A 20,699-nucleotide genomic window follows, 5' to 3' on the forward strand; every position below is an offset into this window, starting at 1 on the left:
TTGGGAATCCATTTTTTTTTTTGCATGAGCAGACACCAGGAATCGAGCCTGGGTTTATGGCATGGCAGGTGAGATCTCTGCCTGTTGAGCCACCGTGGCCCGCCCTGGGAATTCATTTTAAATGGGATGAAAAGTTTTTGGTGTTATGTGTGTGTGTGTGTGATTAACTTGATTATTTTTTGATGCAATTTTGTTGACATATATACACACACCATATAATTTATCCAAAGTATACAATCAATGGCTCACATACCACCTATAGTTGTGCATTCCTCACCACAATTAATTTTAGAACATTTTTGTTACTCCATAAGTAAAAACAAAACAAAACAAAAAAACACCCAAAACATCCCATACCCCTTAACCACCACCACCCCCCTCCCCTTTATTTACTTTTTGTCTTTATTACTCATCTGTCCATACACCGGATAAAAGGTGTGTCCATCACAAGGTTTTCACAATTGCATGGTCACACCACAAAAGCTATATAGTTATACAGTCATCTTCAAGAATCCAGACTACTGGATTACAGTTCAACAATTTCAGGCCTTTCCTTCTAGCAATTGTAATACACTAGAAACTAAAATGGACTATCTATATAATGCATAAAAATAACCTCCAGAAATCTCTTAGCCACTGAAACTTTTTTGTTTCATTTTTATTTCCCACTTTTGATCAAGAAGGCTTTCTCAATCCTACAATGCCAGGGTTAGGCTCATCCCTGGGAGTCATGTCCCACATTGTCAGGGAGGCTTATAGCCCTGGGAGTCATGTTCCACATACGGCAAGAGGGTACTGAGTTTCTTTGCAGAGTTGTCTTAGAGAGGCCACATCTGAGCAACAAAAGGAGGTTCTCTGGGAGCGCCTCTTAGGCATCTGGTTCAGCTTCTCCCTTATAGGAATAAGTTTCACAGGGGTGAGCCCTAAGATGGGGCTTGGCTTATTTAGTAGGGAGTTCCTATTGCTTGAGAGAATATCGGGAATTCTCCAGGTAGGAAGTTCAATATTTCCACATTTTCCCCCAGTCCTCAATTGGGGTGGGAGGGAAAGGGGGGAGGTAAGGTGAGGAGGTTAACAAGCCAGAGGATATTTTCAAAAGGTCACTCTGTTTCCTGTGATGAAAAATAGCCTATACGGGTGTATTAGTCAGGTGTCCCTAGGGACCCAGAACCAGCAGGATATTATCTATTATATATATATATATATATATCCCATAATAATGATGAGATTTTTAATACTAAGAAATCAGCTCACATGGCTGTGAAGATGGCCACATCCAAATTCCACAGGGCAAGCTGCAAGCTGGGAACTTTGAAGAAGGTTTTCAACGAATTCCCCAGGAGAAGCTCCCTGGCTGGGCAAGGCAGAGTGGATTTGGAGGTCCTCAAAAGTTCCATTTCCAGAGAAGTGGCATAATTTGGCCTGTCCAGCCACTCTCATTCACAGAACTTGTCTTTTTCTGAAGACTCAGAACTCCACAGTGGGAAAAGCCTTATCCACAGGGCATTTGTTGAAAAAAGTCACAGTAGACTGAAGTAGAGAGATTGGTTGGAGCAAATAAAAGCCTGGATAAAAAGCTTAAAAGGAAAGATCTAGAGAATGAGATGTCCATGGGGCTATGAAAGCTCCAACATATTCCTGGGAATCTAGATAGACCATCCTTATTTGCCCAAGTAAAAAAAAGCCCTGATCTCTCATCTCTGACTAATCTTGACACCCTGCCCAGGCGGAAAGTGAAAGCAAAGGGAGAACTGTCAACTGTTAGACCAATGAAGGTGTGTCTACACACAGCCTCTCAGCAAAGAGTGGGAGACTTATTAGTCTAAAGCCATTTCTGTCTAATTATCAGCTGACCACTAACTGTACTGAGCAGAGACTCCAGTAGCCACGTATGACATGGAATACAGACTACCCAGAAGTAGTTCAGGGATGTCACCAAACAGCAGCAGCCGTCATGACACCACCACTGCTGTCAGAGGGGAGGAGATCTGACTTTCAAAGTTGCCACGTTATGTTATTTAAAATGTTCAGTTTTCAACAAAAGTTGATTTTATAAAAAAGATGAACAAACTTGACAAACCTTTAGCTAGATTAGCGAAACAAATCAGGGGGCAAAAAAAAAAGGAAAGAAAAAAGATTCAAGTTATAAAAATCAGGAATGCAAAAGGGAGCATCACTACCAACCTTAAGAAGTCAAAAGGATTATAAAGGAATACAACGAACAACAGTATGGCAACAATTTATTTAATGCAGATGAAAAGAAAGAAAGATACAAACTATCAAAATTGACTCAGAACCAATAGAAAATCTGAATAAACCTGTAACAAGTAAAGAAGTTGAATTAGTAATTTAGAAACTTTCCACAAAGAAAAGTTCAGGCCCAGATGACTTTACTGGTTAATTCTATCAAACCTTTAAAGAAGAATTAACACACATCCTTCACAAATGCTTCTTAAAAAAATAGATGAGAGAATAATTCCCAACTCATTTTATGAGGGTAGTATTACCCTGATACCAAAACTAGAGAAACTTATCACAGGAAAACTATAAATCAATATTTTTCATGAATACAGAACCAATTTTTTTTTTTAACAAAACACTAGCTAACTGAATCCATCAACATATGAAAAGGATTATACACCATGACAAGTGGGAATTATTCCAGAAATGCAAGCTTGGTTTAACACAGAAAAATAAACCAATGTAAAACACCATATTAATATAATAAAGGACAAAAATAACATGATCATCTCAAAAGATGCAGAAAAAGCATTTGATAAAATCCAACACATTTTCATAATAATAAAAAAACACTCAACAAGCTAAAAATAGAAGGGAACTTTTCCATTCTTATAAAAGGCAGCTATGAAAAATCCACAGCTACCATTACACTCAATGGTAAAAAGATGTTGCTTCTATTTACCATTGTACTGGAGGGTATAGCCAGAGTAATTAGGCAAGAAAAAGAAATAAAATGCACCTAGATTGGAAAGGTAGAAATGAAAGTATCTCTATTTGCAGATGACACAATCTTGTATGTAAAAAATCCAAAGGAATTTACAAAAATCTATTAGAGGTAATAAATGAGTTCAGCAAGACTGCAAGATATAAAGCCAATATACAGAATCAACTGTATTTCTATATAGTAATAACAAATAATCTGAAATGAAATTAAGACATCTGTGTTAACGCATTGGAAGACTTAATATTGTTAAGATGGCAATACTTGCAAAATGATCTACATATTCAAAGCAATCCATATAAAAATAAGAGCTAGCTCTTTCTGCAGAAATGTATAAGCTGATAGTAAGATTCACATGGAAATGCAAGGTACCCAGAAGAGCAAAAAACAAATCTTGAAAAAGGAAAAAGTTGGAAATGTGCCACTTGCAGGGTACAGTCCCCAATTATTCAATCATGCAATAATCTAGGTTGCTGTGAAGACATTTTGCACATGTGATTAACACATACAATTCTTGACTTTAGGTAAAGGAAATTATCCTTGAAAATCTGAGTGTCCCTGGTCCAATCAGTTGAAAGGACTTAGGAACAAAACTGAAGTTTCCCTGAGGAAGAAGAAATTCTACCTGTGGACTGTAGCTCCCACCTGAGAGTTTTGAAAAAAAAGAAGGATTTTGGGCCACTACTTCACAACATCTACAAAAATTAACTCAAAATGGATCAAAGACCTCAAGGTAAGAGCTAAAATTAAAAAGCTATTAGAAGCAAAATAGGTATAAATTTCTGTGACCTTGGAGTAGGTAATAGTTTCTTAGATGACACCAAAAGCACAAACAACCAAAGTAGAAATAAATATACATATATATTAAACTTTTATCATAATTAAAACATTTTGTGCTTCAAAGTACACTATGAAGAAACTGAAGACAACCCACAGAATGGAGAAAATATTTGCAAATCATGTATCTGATAGGGGACTAGTAGCCAAAAGATACAAAAGAATTCTTAAAATTCAACCCCAAAAGACAATCCAATTTAAAAATGGGAAAATAATTTGAACTGACATTTTTCCAGAGCAGATGTACAAATAGCCAATAAGCACATGAAAAGACAGTCAGTATCATTAGTCATTAGGAAAGAAAAATCAAAACCACAATGAGATGTTATTCGCAACCAGTAGAATGGCTATAATAGAAAAGATGGACAAGCATTAGAGAGTATGTGGAGAAACTGGAATCCTCATATATTCCTTGTGGGAATGTAAAATGGTACAGCCACTTCGGAAAATAGTCTGGTGAGTCCTCAAAAAGTTCAACATAGAGTTACTCTATGATCCATGAATTCCACTCCCAGGTATATACCCAACAGAAGTGAAAACATGTCCGCACAAAACCTTGTATAGAAAAGTCTGACGAATGGATAAACAAACTGCAGCATATCAATGCCCTGGAATACTATTTGACCATAAAAAGGAATGAAGTACTGAGGTATGCTACAACAATAACGGACCTTGCAAACGTCACGCTAAATGGAAAGGGAGGTACAAAAGGCTACACGTTGCATAATTCCATCAATGTGAAGTGTTCAGAATAGGCCAATCCATAGACTCAGAAAGCAGATCCCTGTTTGCCAGGGGCTGTGGGAGGAAAAAAATAAGGAGTGATTGCTAACGGGTTTGGGATTTTTATGGGGGGGTGATGATTTGTTCTAAAATGAGATAATTCATGAGAGATCGTCAAATTTGGCATTGTTGTCAACAGAACTCTAAGTAAAAATCTTGTATAAACAACACAGGGAGTGATCTTGCCAAGATGAGGCAAGATAAAAAATAAGTTTGTGGAATCAAATATATAACAAATAAAAAATAATAGGTTAGTGTAATATCTCTGGTCCATGTACAGAACACCCAGACACACAATCAATAATGATTAAAGTAGTCATCTCTGATTGCTCCCAGCACTGTCGTACACAAATCTTAACTTTACACATATTTTTTATTTTGTCATTACAAAGGCATATTTGTCAAGATGGGTAGATAGACCATATTTCACTTAAAATTATCGGTGTGATTTATAACTTTTAAATGTTTAGATGTATGGTATGTGGGCCTCCACTTGTACTTATGCCTCAGGTCCTATAATGGTTAAGGATGAGCCAGGACACAGTAATGATACAAGAAATAAAGCCTGAAGCTGTGAACAGAAGCCAAACTAAAATCTCAAACTTGCCACTTCTATAGACTAAAAACACTGTCCTGAAAGCTTCATGTGCAAACCTTTGAGGGAGTGACAAATGCCACATAGCGCTGGCCTTGCTGGGCTGCAGTGCCCAGGTCCCTGGAAGACTTTCCCAGGTGGGAGCTGGGGAGCCTTGCTGCTGCAAGAAGCACTCAGCTCTCACTTGGTTTCCCACATTTAGTGTATTTCATTGTTCCCAATGGTGAACAAAGCTTTGGCACGGGCTTGCATTTTTCTACCTTTGTATTAACTCTGTGCCACCTTCAAGAAAACTCCTATCTTGGAAAAAGTGTTGTACACTTGGACAAAGGCTTTTGGAGCGAACCTTGATACTGTGATATTCCCCACAGCTATCATTTTGTTATGTTCTGTCTATACCCTCGTAGTGAGGCATTCTATTTGGGTGTTAGTCTTAGGAAGGAGAGAAACCTCTCCGCAGATATCACATCATGAAAGTCACATAATATTTTTGTATTGAATTAAAAACCATGAGAGCTTTAGATTGGTTTCACTGGAAAGATGACAGCAGAGAAGAATGAAAAATTTAAGAAATAAGAACGTGAAAGCATTTAAAAACAGTTTTGATAATAAAAAAGAACTCTGATGCAAATAGAACAGGCAGAAAGTCAATAGCCCAGAGCCCAAATAAAAAGGAAGATTAGTAAACCACTAATTGGAATCACAGATTATCAACTACATTTGAAATACAGATTAACAGGAACAAATAAGGGTCCAAGGAGGGAAGTATTTTTACAGCAAATAATAAAAGTTTTAATCTTTGTTTAAATATGACTTCAAAAGGATTCCATATATCAACCAATTGTGTGACCCTTAAAAATAAAAGATAAGCTTTAAGAAATGCAAGGCAGAGTGACCACACTTCTGAGCTGTTTGAAGATCAAGCAAATTTTGTACCTAGGTGAGTAGAATGCAATTAGCACTTGGGTGATTTTAAAGACTCTTTTACAATTGACTTAAACTGGCTGTCAAAATAACAGAACAGTGTGGCTAAAGGCCAATGTTTATTTTTACTCATTACCTATTCTATTAATGGGACTGTAGGCCACTGGGCCTCCAGGCACACACAGATGTATTAAAATATCCTACACCGTAATTAAGTGGCACAGAGGGGATTAGAGCAAATTAAGTGGCTGTTATATTTGCCATGAGTGTAGTAGTCTAGATTAGACATTTTGATGCTTTCATGGCAATTCAGTGAATTTTACTTATGACAATTACAAGTATGGAGAATATTTTGGTGAAGAGCGAGGGTTTCAATAAATGTTTTTTTCCCAATAATATAAATATACATAAATCAAAATGTCCCAAGTAGATACTCCTAGAGTGAGAGATGAGAATTCCTTAGCCAGAATAAAGGACAAATGCATCAATAATAGCATCAGTTAAAGAAACTGAATCTTTAGATTCCAGTTACAAGGGATTCAAAGGTGACCCTAACTCCTACACCATTCTCAATCCAAGCATGTAGGCCTTCCTCCCCTACGTGAGTCAGAATTTTTGCCTCTGAGTCTTTTCAAGGGAATAAAAATAAAATAAAATAAAGTGGTCACCTCATTGCCCTACTCAATAAATAAAGTGAAAGAAATGCCTCCAGAAATGTAGAACAGACCTTTTTAGTTAGAGGAATGAGTCCTAATTTAGCCCTCTACCCTTTTTTTATTTGTTGGATTTTACAAAATCTATTGTTCCCACTAAATGTCAGATTAATTTACAAATAGTAAATGTAAGTCGATATTTTTGCTTTGATCATTTGTAATCAAAATTATCACGCTTGAGATTACTGCCAATGCTGGTCTCCTGTGAATCTTCGCATCAGAGAAAAATCAAAATGGAATGAGGGCAGGGCCCAATGGAATGACATCTGGAAACACAGCGTTTTGGCCTCAACTTTGCCTTTGCCCTGGAAACCTACGGAGAAACTCTTAGAAATGACAAGAAAGGAGATATGAAGTACTTACGAGGATCCAGGACTTGCAGTGGGAGGAGGGCCTGAAGAAATGAAAGAAAAACAATAAGAAGTAGTCAGTCCAGGTTACTGGAGGGCAAATATGGGTATAGACAGAGCATTACAAATTAAAGTTTTCGGCCACCCCGAGGTAGTATTTATTTTTCTGGGATCTATTATTTTTCTTCAGTTAGCTCAACTGCTTCTACAATAAAACATACCAGTGTGAACGTGTCTATATTCCCCAGCTCCCAGCCTGGAAAATTCTAAGGCAAGACTCTAAAAAATGAGTCATTGGGGTAGGTGCCTTCAAACTATGCAGGGAGTCTCCAGTGGGAGGCTTAGTGATTGCACAAGGGCCCAGACTGCAGCAGTAAGAGGGGGCTTTCAGTCTTTGATGACAGCTGGGCAGAAAGAGTAGGACATGCTGCCAACTGTCCTAATTTCTCTGGATAAGGAACATCCTTCACCGGAAGAAGAGCTCGATGGCATGGTGGAAAAGGTCCTTTGGGGTCAGATTTGAACACAATTCCAGCTGTGCCCAAGCAACACTGGGCCTGGTACTTCTGGGCCTTGGTTTATTTACCTGTAAAATGGGTATCACTGTACCGGCCCCTAGAGGCGCTGGGCACAGCCAGCATTTTCAGTAAGAGTTCATTCCTTTCCTCCTCTTTCCTCAGACTCTAGCCATTCTACCATGCTTAGCCAAGGGCCAAAGTCAACCTCTAGGAAGCTGCTTACCAAACTTGACAAATAAGACGCCAGTGGTAGTAACCATCTTTCTGCCATTTGTCGCCACGCACTGGAAGTAGCCGGTGTCCGTGGTGTCGAGGTTTCGGATGCGCAGCCGAGAGCCGTAGCTGGTTGCCCGGAAGGAGATCCTGCGCGGCTCCTGGACCACCGGAGCGTCATTTTTAAACCAGCGGATGGTGGGAGGTGGATTCCCAGAGACCTTGCAGTGCAGTTCTGCGGTCTGCCCCAGCGACGTGGTGATGTTATTCATTGGTTCATCGAGGGTCAGGTAAGAATCTGTGAACACAGGGACCGAGGAGGCAGGTGAGAGGGTCACACAGCTGGAGAATCCACGCAAGCAGCCCAAAGGCATTCCAGTGTGCCCCGGGACCACAGAGAGACCCGGTGGGAGAGGATGGGTGGAGACGGACAAGGAATGAAATTACACATTTACCAAGACCCCGTGACAACTAAACAGTCACCCGCAGAGCCTGCTGTTTGGAAGGAAATTTGTTACTAATCATAGCATAAAAATGCAAAGTCTTCCAATGATGACATAGGACCCATGGATAAATGCTCTTTCTAAGCCCAAACAAAACGAGCTTTTGTTTTTCTTGTTTAAAAACTCAAGTAATACAGTGAAGAAAAAAAAGAAGTAAAATTTACCTCAACTCTCCTCACCCCAAATAACATCATTCTCAACATTCTGGCAAACATCCCTTCCAGCTTGCCCACTTTCATAATTAAGAAAGCAGAAAGAACTGGAAAGAGCTGGAAGAATGCATTTATATCCCCCTGGCACTAGATCGGGAACGATGTCGGAAACATTCCTGCTGATGACGACACAGGGTTAAGAAGACCAGGGCACTGGCAGGACAATGATGAGGCAATGGATGTTTTCATATCAACCAGGATATCTTACCGCATATAATTCTATGCATTAAATTTTAATTGAGATATAATTTACATTCTGTGACACGTACAGAGTACATGTACAGCTCCGTGAGTATTGACAGATGCAAACATTCATGTAACCAAGGCCTCTATCAAGATGGAGAATACCAGCAACAGCCTGGAAAGTACCCTCGAGCTCTCTCTCTCTCACCATAGATTAACTTTGCCAATTCTAGATTTCATATAAATAGAACAATACTGTATGTATGTTTTGCATTTGGCTTCCTTTAAAACTCACGGCATTATACTTTTTGTTAATGAAATGAGTTTAAGTGTATCATTCAGTAGTATAATATTTAAATACTCTATTAATGTTATTTGCAGAATCCAGCTGCAAAGAAAATATTCAATTTATTTTAAAATATTAAATTCAATAATTTTGAAAAAAATTGGTCAATCACCACTGCACGTGGAATTTTCTTTCATTTCATTTTTCCTGACCATGCATCCTTGGATAGCTCCCCCTGCCATACACTCCCGTTGGCCCCTGTCCTTCCTCTGCCCTCAGCACACACACACCTGTGACGACCTACTTAACAGCTGGTGTCACTGCAGGACCATAAGCGCCTTATGACAGGCACTATAGATATTTCGGTCATCACTGAGTCCTTAGTGTAACCTGCTAAGTCTAGCAGGCACTGTTCAACAGAACTTTCTGGAATGATGGAAATGTTCTACAATTTGCATCGACTAATTGGTAGAAACTCGCCACATGTGACTATTAAGTGCTTGAAATGTGGCTAGAGTGACTGAGGAACTGCATTTTTAAATGCAAATTGAAATAGCCCCCTGTGGTTAGCGGCTCCCGTATTGGATAGTGCAAGTAAAACATAGTAAATTTGTTGAATTTAATTGAAAAATGACCTTTATTGTTGAGACTTTTAACTGGTTAATTTAATTACTCAAATGCTTGTAAAAATGTTTCCGTAAATACCAAAAAAAACCCACCCAACTGATTCTTGCATTATTTGCTTAATTTTCCACACCACATACATACACACACACACACACACACACACACACACACACACAAAATGGGAAAGGGGTTTGCTAATGTCTGGACCACCCCACAGGAATGTGTCACATGTGTGAATGGCATTCATTATGTGTGTATGTTGGAAAAAAAGATGAAATATGATGATCACTCATGCCTACCATAATGACATCTTTCATCTCACTTGAGCCAGTGAATAATTATCTTTCACAATCAAATCCTGAGCCCATCAATGTGTCCTTACATTTATTATCTAATCTCCACATTTGGGTATGTTTCTGTAATAGGTAAACATACATACCCAGTCCGTGAATGTGTTTGTTCATGGAGATAAGCACACAAGTTCCTAAGACCTTTAAGCTTTGCCCATAGGGTAGTGAGACCAAGTAGCAGGTTGCTTTATGGAGCCATTATCTTGGCTTTACAGCCTCTTTGGATGCCTTGTGAATGGGTAATTATGCACCCCCTCTGTAGAGAGGAAAGTTAGAAATAGCAATCATATAATAACACCAACACGAGCAGTGACGAACACTCCACTGGGCGGGTTCTGGAATTTGATTAACTGAGTTCAAATCTCAGCTCTGCCACCACCTCCCTGTGTGATCTTGGGCAAGTTACCTAACCTCTCTGTACCTCAGTTTAACCAACTGAAAAATAGGAATAATAAATAGGATTCTATCTAGTAAAATTTTTAAAGGAGGATTAAAATTAAATTGAGTGATTTATAGAAAGCACTTAAAGCCGTGTTTTGACAAAAGCTATCACTCAAAATACATTTATGATTGTAGGTATATAAGTATAATTATGTAACATATAAATGTTATATAATTAACATAAAATGCGAGCAACATCTGAGTAATGCTCTTCTGGTTACAAAATGTTTTCACAGCCTTCATCTTATGTTACTCTCCAATAATCTGGTGCAGTAGGAAAGGCACTAATTATTGTGGTCCCAGTTGCAGATGAAGAAATCATGTCTCAGAGCTTGCCCCATGGTCAAACAGTGTCACATCAGGCACAAAGCTTCCAGCACTAACAGCCTTCTGTCCTCAGGTTCAGACAAGCCTCTAAGCAAAATTCAACTGAGTCAGCTGCCAATTTAGTAGTAGTAACATTATTCTGAAGTCCCAAGCCAGTGTGCTTTACTTAGGTTTTATTGCATAATAACACTGTAAGATTTTTGTATAATGAAGAAACCTGGGATCAGAGAGTTCAGTGACTTATCCAAGCCGAATGGAGATCCAATTCAGATATCTTTGGCTCCAAAACCTATGCTTTTTCCACTCCACCAGACTGCATCCCCAGAGACCAGGACACCAGCTGCTGGGCACTTGCCTCAGGAGTTAACATTATTGGCTGAGTACTCACCTCTACCTCTAGCATAGTCATTTTTATTTTTTCTCTTTGGTTTTCCCAACAAAAAGGTGTGCTGCTAAATTCCCAAAAAGCCTTGTGACCAAGCCCACAAAGCTTATGATAAAATAGGGTAAGCTAGAACTTTAACTTATTTCTTTTGCCTCCAAATCACAGCTGCTTTTCATGATACCATAGTCACAGATACACAGTGCTTCGGGTTTTTCTTCTAGAAACATAAATCAGCCAAGAGCCAGAGAATTTTGTAACTGGAAGGATATTTCAGCTAGACTGTGGAGGTGTACTCATCTTAAATTTATTGAAAAAAAATTAGGAGGAGGTGATCCATGGTTTAAAATCAACCTTCACAGACTCAGGAGACAGACTTGCCTGAGTTTATATCCTGGTTCTACTACTTCAATGCTGTGTGATTTGGGGTAAGTTATTTATACCTCTGTGCCTCCGTTTTGTTATCTGGGAAATTGTTATAATAACTGTACCTTCCTCATTGGGCTATTGTGAGGATCTAAATGAGTTAATACAAGGAAAGGGCTTCGGATAAGATCTGGCACAGAGCAAGCTACATGTGAATGTTACTGCTATTGTATCAGTTATTTTCCTCTTTCCTTTTTATTACAAAAAGAATCTGATACCCGAGAAGTTAAGGCACCTGCCCAAGATTGCATAACTAATACTTTGCAGGCCTAAGAATGGCTAATTTGCCTGTGAAGCTCTATACAATATCGGCCTAAAAAACAAAAACGAAGGTTACAAAGAGTGCCAGTTTGAAAGGATTGTGTGCCCTAGAAAAGCCATGTTTTAATCCTGATCCATCTTGTGGAGGCAGCTGTTAGTTTAATCCCTCTTCAGCACAGCAGGGTGGAAACATGATTAGATTATCTCCATGGAGATGTGACTTGCCCAGTTGTGGGTATTAACCTTTGATTAGAGGGAGATGTGACTCCACCCATTCCAGGTGGGTCTTAATTAGTTTACTGGAATCCTTTAAAAGAGGAAACATTTTGGAGAAAGTATTAGCACCATAAGAACCATGAAAGCACACGCAGCCAGAGACTTTTGGAGATGAAGAAGGTAAATGCTCTGGGGGAGCTTCATAAAACAAGAAGCCTGGGGAGAAAGCTAGCAGACGTTGCCATGTTTGCCATGTGCCTTTCCAGTTGAGAGAGAAACCCTGGACATCACTGGCCTTCTTGAACCAAGGTCTCTTTTCCTGGATGCCTTAGACTGGACATTTCTATAGCCTTGCTTTAATTGGGACATTCTTGTGGGCACAGAACTGTAAACTTGCAACTTAATAAATTCCCCTTTTTAAAAGTTGTTCTGTTTCTGGTATCTCCCATTCTGGCAGCTAGCAAACTAAAACACAAGGCATCTTGAAATCAGAGTGGTAGCTGATCCAGAGCACTGTTTCTACTGAGAACAAAGAAAATGTTAACAGAGCTTTTGTTCACTGAACAAAGGAACCGTGACACAAACACAGGGAATTTGGTCTTAATTCTTCATCTGTAAGGAAGAATGTTAGAATTTGTTTGCCATCTGTAGCTGCTCACTTAGCAAGCAGAATAAGCAAAAATGGTCTGGTCCTCAGTTTGGCCAAGATGGGAAGCATCAGAACAAGACTTGGCTTAACAAAAAAGCATGCTGTGACTGAAAGGCAGAATAAAAGCACATGTCTGTATCACTGCTCTATCGGGACTGTTGTTAACAGGCTCCTGGCCATGATCCATTCCCTTCCCAGAACCAGGTGGATCTCTCTTAAAGGGCCCCAAGGGCTACACTAAGGGACAGATTCTCATCTCTATACCCAAAGCTTGCCATGACCACTGCAGGTTCTGAAAATCCAGATAACTGGACCTGAGGCCCAGTTCTGTCACCAACTAGCTATGTGTATCAGGCTGTCATGCACCTCCCTGGGCTTCAGTTTCATTATCTATCACATCAGTCTGAGGGATCTGCTCCTCCTGGAACAGTTTATGTTTCCATATGGGCAGCCACAGAAGCACTGGATGGAAGGCAGCAGGTCTGCCTAAGCTGGAAAGCCAGACAAAGGGGCTTGGCTTCTTCGCTTAGACCTGGCTGTTTGCACTTTTTGCAGAGGCTGCATGATCACATTCAATACCTCTGAGAATGTGTGCTTGAGCTCTGAGGAGGTGAGCTTTCTTGTCTTATTTCCTTTCCTCTCTAAACCACACATATTGACATGATAGAACAGCAAGTGGGGTATAATCTGGTCTGAGAGAGAAAAAACCAGTTTTGATGCCAACAATGATGATATCCTAACAAAAGTGATAATAGCAGCTATTGAACCAAAGTCACAGACAGGATAAGAAAGTTTTCTAAGATGACACAAACAGTAAGTGGAAGAACTGAGACTTAAATTCTTTTGGCTCCAGAGTTCATGTTCTAAAGCACTAAGCCAGAGGTTCTCAAACTTTCTGGTATAATCAAGACCCCTTTACACACTTAAAAAATATTGTGAACTCCAAAGAGAAAAGTTAAAATATTTGTCTAGTGATTTATTTAAAAATAAAAATAAGCATATTACTACCTTATTTTAACATAATTCATACATTTTAATGAAAAATAATTATATTTTCTAAAACAATACAGTTAAGAAGAATGACATTGTTTTAGATGGTTACAATCTATTATTTGGCTTAAGAGCAGAGCTAGATTCCCCTATTGTTTCTGCATTCAATCTGTTGAGATAATGTTGTTTGGGCTGAAATATATGAAGAAAATCCAACCTTACACAGAAAAAGGCAGGGTTATTTTAATAGCCTTTTCAGATAATTGAGCATATTCTTTGATATTACACCAACAGTCAACAAGGGATAGTTTCTTAAAGGTTAATTGCAGTGTGAAAACAGAAGTCATATCAATGAACTTTTCATAATGTTACATAAAAGTTGATTTGTTTATCTTGTACTTTGAATGGATCTTTTATCCATGTATGAATTTTGTAATACCATGTGCACACTGGTCTTTTAGAAGACATGGTTTCACTCAATACTGCAGCTCTTCCAAAGGTGGACACATTTAATTGTATTATTTTTAAAAACCACATTAATTTCATCACTAATTTCATTAGAAAAGCTTTTAAGTATTCAAGCTCATGGTGGCAAATAAAAGTTTTCCAAGATTCTAGCTGTTGCTTGAAAGTTCAAATTTTATCACAGGCAACCAAAGCTATCTCGTTTCCTTGAAATGGTGGCAAGACCATTTTGTTCATTTTCAAGAATAATCAAGTCTAACTAGTGACAGGTTGCCTGTCAGTGTCCTTTCAAGTAAACAGTGGTTAGTTCAGCTCACAAGTTAAATGCTTTTCTTTGAGACATGGCAGTTTAGCAACACAAGTGCTTTTTGTATATTTCTATTTCACCACACAGAATTGAAAACAATACCTACCCAAAGGTCAATATGTAATAAAATTAATAATTTTCACTGTTTCATCAAAGACACTCTTAATTGTAACAGGTTTTGTTTTTTTTTTTTAAACCCCAAGTGGATGGCAGTGACGAATACAATGACTACTAGTATAGTTTGGTGCCACTGCTCTGATTTGTGTTAAGGTGCCAGCAGTTTTACCCTCCACCAATTTTGTACCATCAGGACAGGTGAGTTGAGATTAAGAGGGTTTAAAGACCTGTCCCAGAGTTCACAGCTGATAACTGGAAAAGCCAGGATTTGGACTCACAGCCCAGTGCTCTGTTCCTCACACTCCACATCTTCTGACCCTTCCTTCCCTGGGCCCCTCTGCATCTGGACTGGTGGGAGTTTCAGGGGACAAAATGGCTTAGCTCAGGCCTTGAGCAGCCTGTATGGGCTATTTTCTATTTCTGAAATGCAAGCAGTTTGGGGGCTTTGGGGTGATTCCAAGGGGTTGTGGCAGATTTGGGCAAATGTTTGGGACTCTGGGGAAAAAAAGACTGTCTTATTTTTTATACTGTAGGAAAATAAAATCCAGAATCCTTTTAGGGCACCACTCTCCCCCATTATCAGTGATGATCATGGCTACTGCTTTTTATTATTATTTTTTGAGCATTTGCAGGGTACTGGGCATTGTTAGAAAGCACCTTACACACATTTACTTATTTAATCTCAAAAATAATCCTACGGTGCACACATTATTAGTACCCTCATTTTAAAACGAGGAAACTGAGATACAGAGCGGTTAAATAATAGCCGACACACAATTGCAGAGTCTGGGTGAGCCACAGCCAAAAAGTGGCAGAACTAAGAGTCAAACCCCAGGTCTTTGGACACCAGAGACCACACTGCCACTATTATCCAACACACCACTTCCCAGTGAGCCCAGACTGGACCCTATCATCGCCTAACCAGAGACTCAAGAATGTTCCTGCCCTTTTGTGTCCATCCAGCACGTGAGAACCCCCACTGGGTACAGAGTACTAAATCACCCCTAGTCACTAATGACGTAACTGAAGTCATCAGAGGGAATGAGCTTTGTAAATACAGCACATGAATCCCAAAAAGTGAACTGCAAGAAAAAAAAAAAGAAGCTAGTTTATGAGCTCTCTGGGAATTGAGACTCTATTTCCTCTGCACTCCATGTGTTATTGTGAGCTTCACAGGCATTTAATAAATGCTGGTTGATTAAGTAAATGGAAGACTCAAGCGTATTTTGGGCAAATTAGCTTTGGAGACACCCCATTTATTATTTGCCTGTCTGACAGACATCACACCCACAAATCCCTCCCAACATTTATTACTTAATTTTCAAAATGCCCTCCCACCCTCAGGGAAGGAGGCGGGGCCAAGTTATTCCCATTCTGACAGGTGAGAGAAACTGAGATCTCAAAAGTTTAACAGCCTGTTGCCATGGCAACCCGGCCAGTCAGCGGGAAAGCCAGTCACAATTAGGATGAGGGCCAACGGATTGGTATCAAAAGAGGCAAACGCCAAAATCCTAGCCTCCTACATGACCGATCCTTTTCAGAAGAGGGAGGAGGTCCCCAACATGAAATAAAATGCTTAGCTAAACATAAAGGAGGGCTGCCAAACACTGTTAGGTCATCGCATTTGACTTCGAGAGAACATTCTGTTCACGCTATCAACCTGCATTCACTTGCAGCACACTTCACCATAAATACTTCTGACTCACTATCTCAGGAAATATTTTTTATCTTAATAAACTTAATGCAAAGCATAATCTAAATCGGCTTGCACATTCTTGAGTTGGAGCCACAAGCTGTGTTTAATAAAAATCAGCCAAAATAGCAAGGCACTTCTGAATAACCAGTTTGTTATCTGATGTGGGGCTGCTGGGAAGTCCTGAGCACATGAGGCAGGAGGCAAGAGCAGGAGGTCAGTAACCTGAAGGTATGGAGAAAGCACCAAACCATCAGATGACTCCACTTGCTGGAGCTCAGCTTCCATTGGAAGTGTTATTTATAGTAACTGCCTGACCATAGTAATTAAGAGCATGGGCCCTGGAGATGGCCTGCCTGGGCTCAAGGTCTGACCGCCATCTTTTACTTGTGTCACGTAACTTCTTTAAGCCCCATTTTTCTCAACTGTAAAATGGGCTAATAGCTATATACCTGCTGTCATGGTCAGGTTCATGTGTCACCTTGGCCAGGTGGTGGTGCCCAGTCATCTGGTCGGGCAAGTGCTGGCGGTCTATTGCTATGAGGACATTTCATGGACTTAAATCATGATTGCATTTGTAATCAGCTAAGGGGAGCATCTTCTGCAATGAGTGATGCTTAATCTAAACAACAGAAGGCTTTTGAGGAGGATTCAGAAGAGGCAGTCACTCTTCCTGCTTCAGTCAGTGAGCCTCTCCTGTGGTGTTCATCCAGACCCTTCATCAGAGTTGCCAGCTTCACAGCCTGCCCTACGGATTTTGGACTCTTCCACTCCCATGGTTGTCCAGCCAGCCTCTCCTGAGAGTTTGTTGAGGACCTTCTTGAGTTACCAGCTTGCAGACTGCCCTATAGACCTCGGACTCTAATTCCCATGCTTATGTGAGATACCTTTATAAATTTTGTATCTACGGATATCTCTTGCTGATTCAGTTTCTCTAGAGAACCCTAGCTAATACACCTGCTAAAATTGTTGTTGTTGGAATTAAATGAGATAATCCTTCTCTGGAACATAGGGCATATTGGCTACAGGGAATTATAATTAGCTAGAACCAGAGACTCTCAACCCTCTCGGAATATCAATGCCACCTGGGAAATAACATTAAAATACTGATACCTGTGTCCTAGCCCCAGATATTATAATATAATTGATCAAGGTGGTGTCCAGGATTAAGGATTTTCAGACCCTTCACAAGTGATTCTCCTGTGCAGGCAATGGAAGAACAGTTAGCCATAAGAAATTAAAGCTACCCACAGTTTGCCAAACCCCAGCCGAAACCACTCCTGTTAATCTGAAAGAACACCCAGGGCTCTGAGATTTTACAAAAATTTCATGCACTGAGATTATCTTCTTTCTTTCTTTTTTTTTTGCAAAACATTTTTAAAATTTGTACATTTAGTCACTATTATTATACACTCTAGGCATTCCTAGATTATACCATCTCAATCTTTAACATCTATCTTTCTTTCTGATTTCATTTATGTCCCAGCCCTCCTCCCTCTATCATTCTCATATGCGCTTCATTCAGTGTTTTAACATAATTGTGTTACAGTTAGGTAGTACTGTGCTGTCCATTTCTGAGTTTTTGTATTCAGTCCTGTTGCACAGTCTGTATTCCTTCAGCTCCAATTACCCAATATCTTACCCTATTTCTATCTCCTGATGGTCTGTTACCAACGAAATATTCCAAGTTTATTCACTAATGTCAGTTCATATCAGTGAGGCCATACAGTATTTGTCCTTTAGTTTTTGACTAGTCTCACTGAGCATAATGTTCTCAAGGTCCATCCATGTTGTTACATACTTCATAAGTTTATTCTGTCTTAAAGCTGCATAATATTTCATCGTATGTATATACCACAGTTTGTTTAGCCACTCGTCTGCTGATGGACATTTTGGTTGTTTCCATCTCTTTGCAATTGTAAATGATGCTGCTATAAACATTGGTGTGCAAATGTCCGTTTGTGTCTTTGCCCTTATGTCCTCTGAGTAGATACCTAGCAATGGTATTGCTGGGTCGTATGGCAATTCTATATTCAGCTTTTTGAGGAACCGCCAAACTGCCTTCCACAGCAGTTGCACCATTTGACATTCCCACCAACAGTGAATAAGTGTGTCTCTTTCTCCACATCCTCTCCAGCACTTGTCATTTTTTGTTTTGTTGATAATGGCCATTCTGGTGGGTATGAGATGATATCTCATTGTGGTTTTGATTTGCATTTCTCTAATGGCCAGGGACGTTGAGCATCTCTTCATGTGCCTTTTGGCCATTTGTATTTCCTCTTCTGAGAAGTGTCTGTTCAAGTCTTTTTCCCATTTTGTAATTGGATTGGCTGTCTTTTTGTTGTTGAGTTGAACAATCTCTTTATAAATTCTGGATAATAGACTTTTATCTGATATGTTGTTTCTAAACATTGTCTCCCATTGTGTAAGCTGTCTTTCTACTTTCTTGATGAAGTTCTTTGATACACAAAAGTGTTTAATTTTGAGGAGCTCCCATTTATTTATTTCCTTCTTCAGTGCTCTTGCTTTAGGTTTAAGGTCCATAAAACCACCTCCAATTGTAAGATTCATAAGATATCTCCCTACATTTTCCTCTAACTGTTTTATGGTCTTAGACCTAATGTTTAGATCTTTGATCCATTTTGAGTTAACTTTTGTATAGGGTGTGAGATACGGGTCCTCTTTCATTCTTTTGCATATGGATATCTAGTTCTCTAGGCACCATTTATTGAAGAGACTGTTCTGTCCCAGGTGAGTTGGCTTGACTGCCTTATCAAAGATCAAATGTCCATAGATGAGAGGGTCTATATCTGAGCACTCTATTTGATTCCATTGGTCAATATATCTATCTTTATGCCAGTACCATGATGTTTTGACCACTGTGGCTTCATAATATGCCTTAAAGTCATGTAGTGTGAGACCTCCAGCTTCGTTATTTTTCCTCCAGATACTTTTAGCAAATAGAAAACCCAATAAGCAAATTTATCTGGAAGGGCAGGGTGCCCCAAATTGCTAAAAGATTACCTTCCAGAAACCTACAACCTCCAGATGGGTTCCTAGGTCAGATAAGTCCTGAAACCCAGAGGGGCCAGCCTCTTCAAGAACATCAACTAGTTGCATACCCTATCCCATATTATTGACAACCATTTTCAACATGAAAACTTTAGAATGGCCATAGCTCAAATACCCCTAAAGATCAGGAGAAGGATCAAAGGAGAAAAAAGAGTTATAACAGAGAAATAGGGTTTAATAAATGAGTATGACTGCTGAATCACGATACTGATATTTCTTTCAGGTCCAGTGTCTTAGAGCAGCTAGAAGGAAAAACCTAAAATTCTGGAACTGCAACTCATACGAAATTCTGAAATCTGTTCTATAACTATTTGTTGTGGTGTACTTTGAAATTTATTGCATTTTTGTATATGCTATATTTCACAATAAAAGATGTCTTAAAAAATAAAAAAATTAAAGTTACCATTTCCTGACCACATACTCAGGCCTGAAATTCTGCTAAGCCTTGTAACTCACTACTCCTCAAGAATCCTCTGGAGGATTCTCCATTTCAGCCCCCATTGTTTAGAAGAAGAAACCAACACAGGTTTTAAGCATTTTGCCTAAGATCACATTATTAATAAAAAGGGAAGCACATCTCCCACCCTGACCACTGTCTTGAACTCTCTAGTTCAATCATGGCCCTATGGTCCCAATCAGCTACAGAGGTACAGAGGTAGTTGGAGGAAAATAAAACATTTTTTTGGCTGAGCAAAGCTGCTGTAGATCAGGGAACATTATGGCTAAAAGTAAGAACAAGAGAAGGGTTGGGTTCTGGGCTAGCACATTTTCTTGAGAGCTCAAACACTAACGCTTCAAGCAGAGCTGGGCTGATGACCTCTGAAGAGCAAGACAGGGTTTAAAGAGCATGCAAAGTACCAATGATCACAAATGGTCACCGATGTGGCTCCTTTCTAGGGAGGGAATGCACATACATCAGAAACAGCTCTGCAAATGTGCACTTAGAGCAAGACCCCCTATAAATCTGGACTAAGGGGGGTAAGTCAGGCATCTTTATAGTCTTTTCTTAGGAAGCACACTTAAGTACACACAGCAACTCAAAGAAGTTTAAGAAAATTCTGCTACTTAGAGGCTTTTTTTAATGAATAGGTTATTTTACAAGTAGGCCAATTGTATGTAAATGGCTTTTAAGAGCTCAGGGAAACTATTTTTCCCTCTTAAGTAGTTAAGATCTATGCGGAGTGAGAATGGCTGGCCTCCAACCTTTAGATTGCTACAATTAATAAAGGGTTTTGATGTAATCAGAATTTTCTAACCGTAATTTTGAACTTAAGATTTTTGGCTTGACAGTGGGGGC

General features: G+C 39.4%; 1 protein-coding gene across 1 annotated transcript in view; it reads right to left on the reverse strand.

Moving 5' to 3' along the window:
- The window catches only part of ROR1 (receptor tyrosine kinase like orphan receptor 1), a 432,218-nt gene that overhangs the window by 121,154 nt on the left and 290,365 nt on the right, over window positions 1-20,699 (reverse strand). The window contains exons 3-4 of the mRNA XM_077119359.1: window positions 7,906-8,193; window positions 7,178-7,208 (exon numbers count right to left, since the gene is read on the reverse strand). Coding sequence (XP_076975474.1) covers window positions 7,178-7,208; window positions 7,906-8,193 — 319 coding nt within the window. The remainder of the gene's footprint in view (window positions 1-7,177; window positions 7,209-7,905; window positions 8,194-20,699) is intronic.

This window comes from Tamandua tetradactyla, chromosome 11 (genome assembly GCF_023851605.1).
Source record: "Tamandua tetradactyla isolate mTamTet1 chromosome 11, mTamTet1.pri, whole genome shotgun sequence".
NCBI lineage: Eukaryota > Metazoa > Chordata > Mammalia > Pilosa > Myrmecophagidae > Tamandua > Tamandua tetradactyla.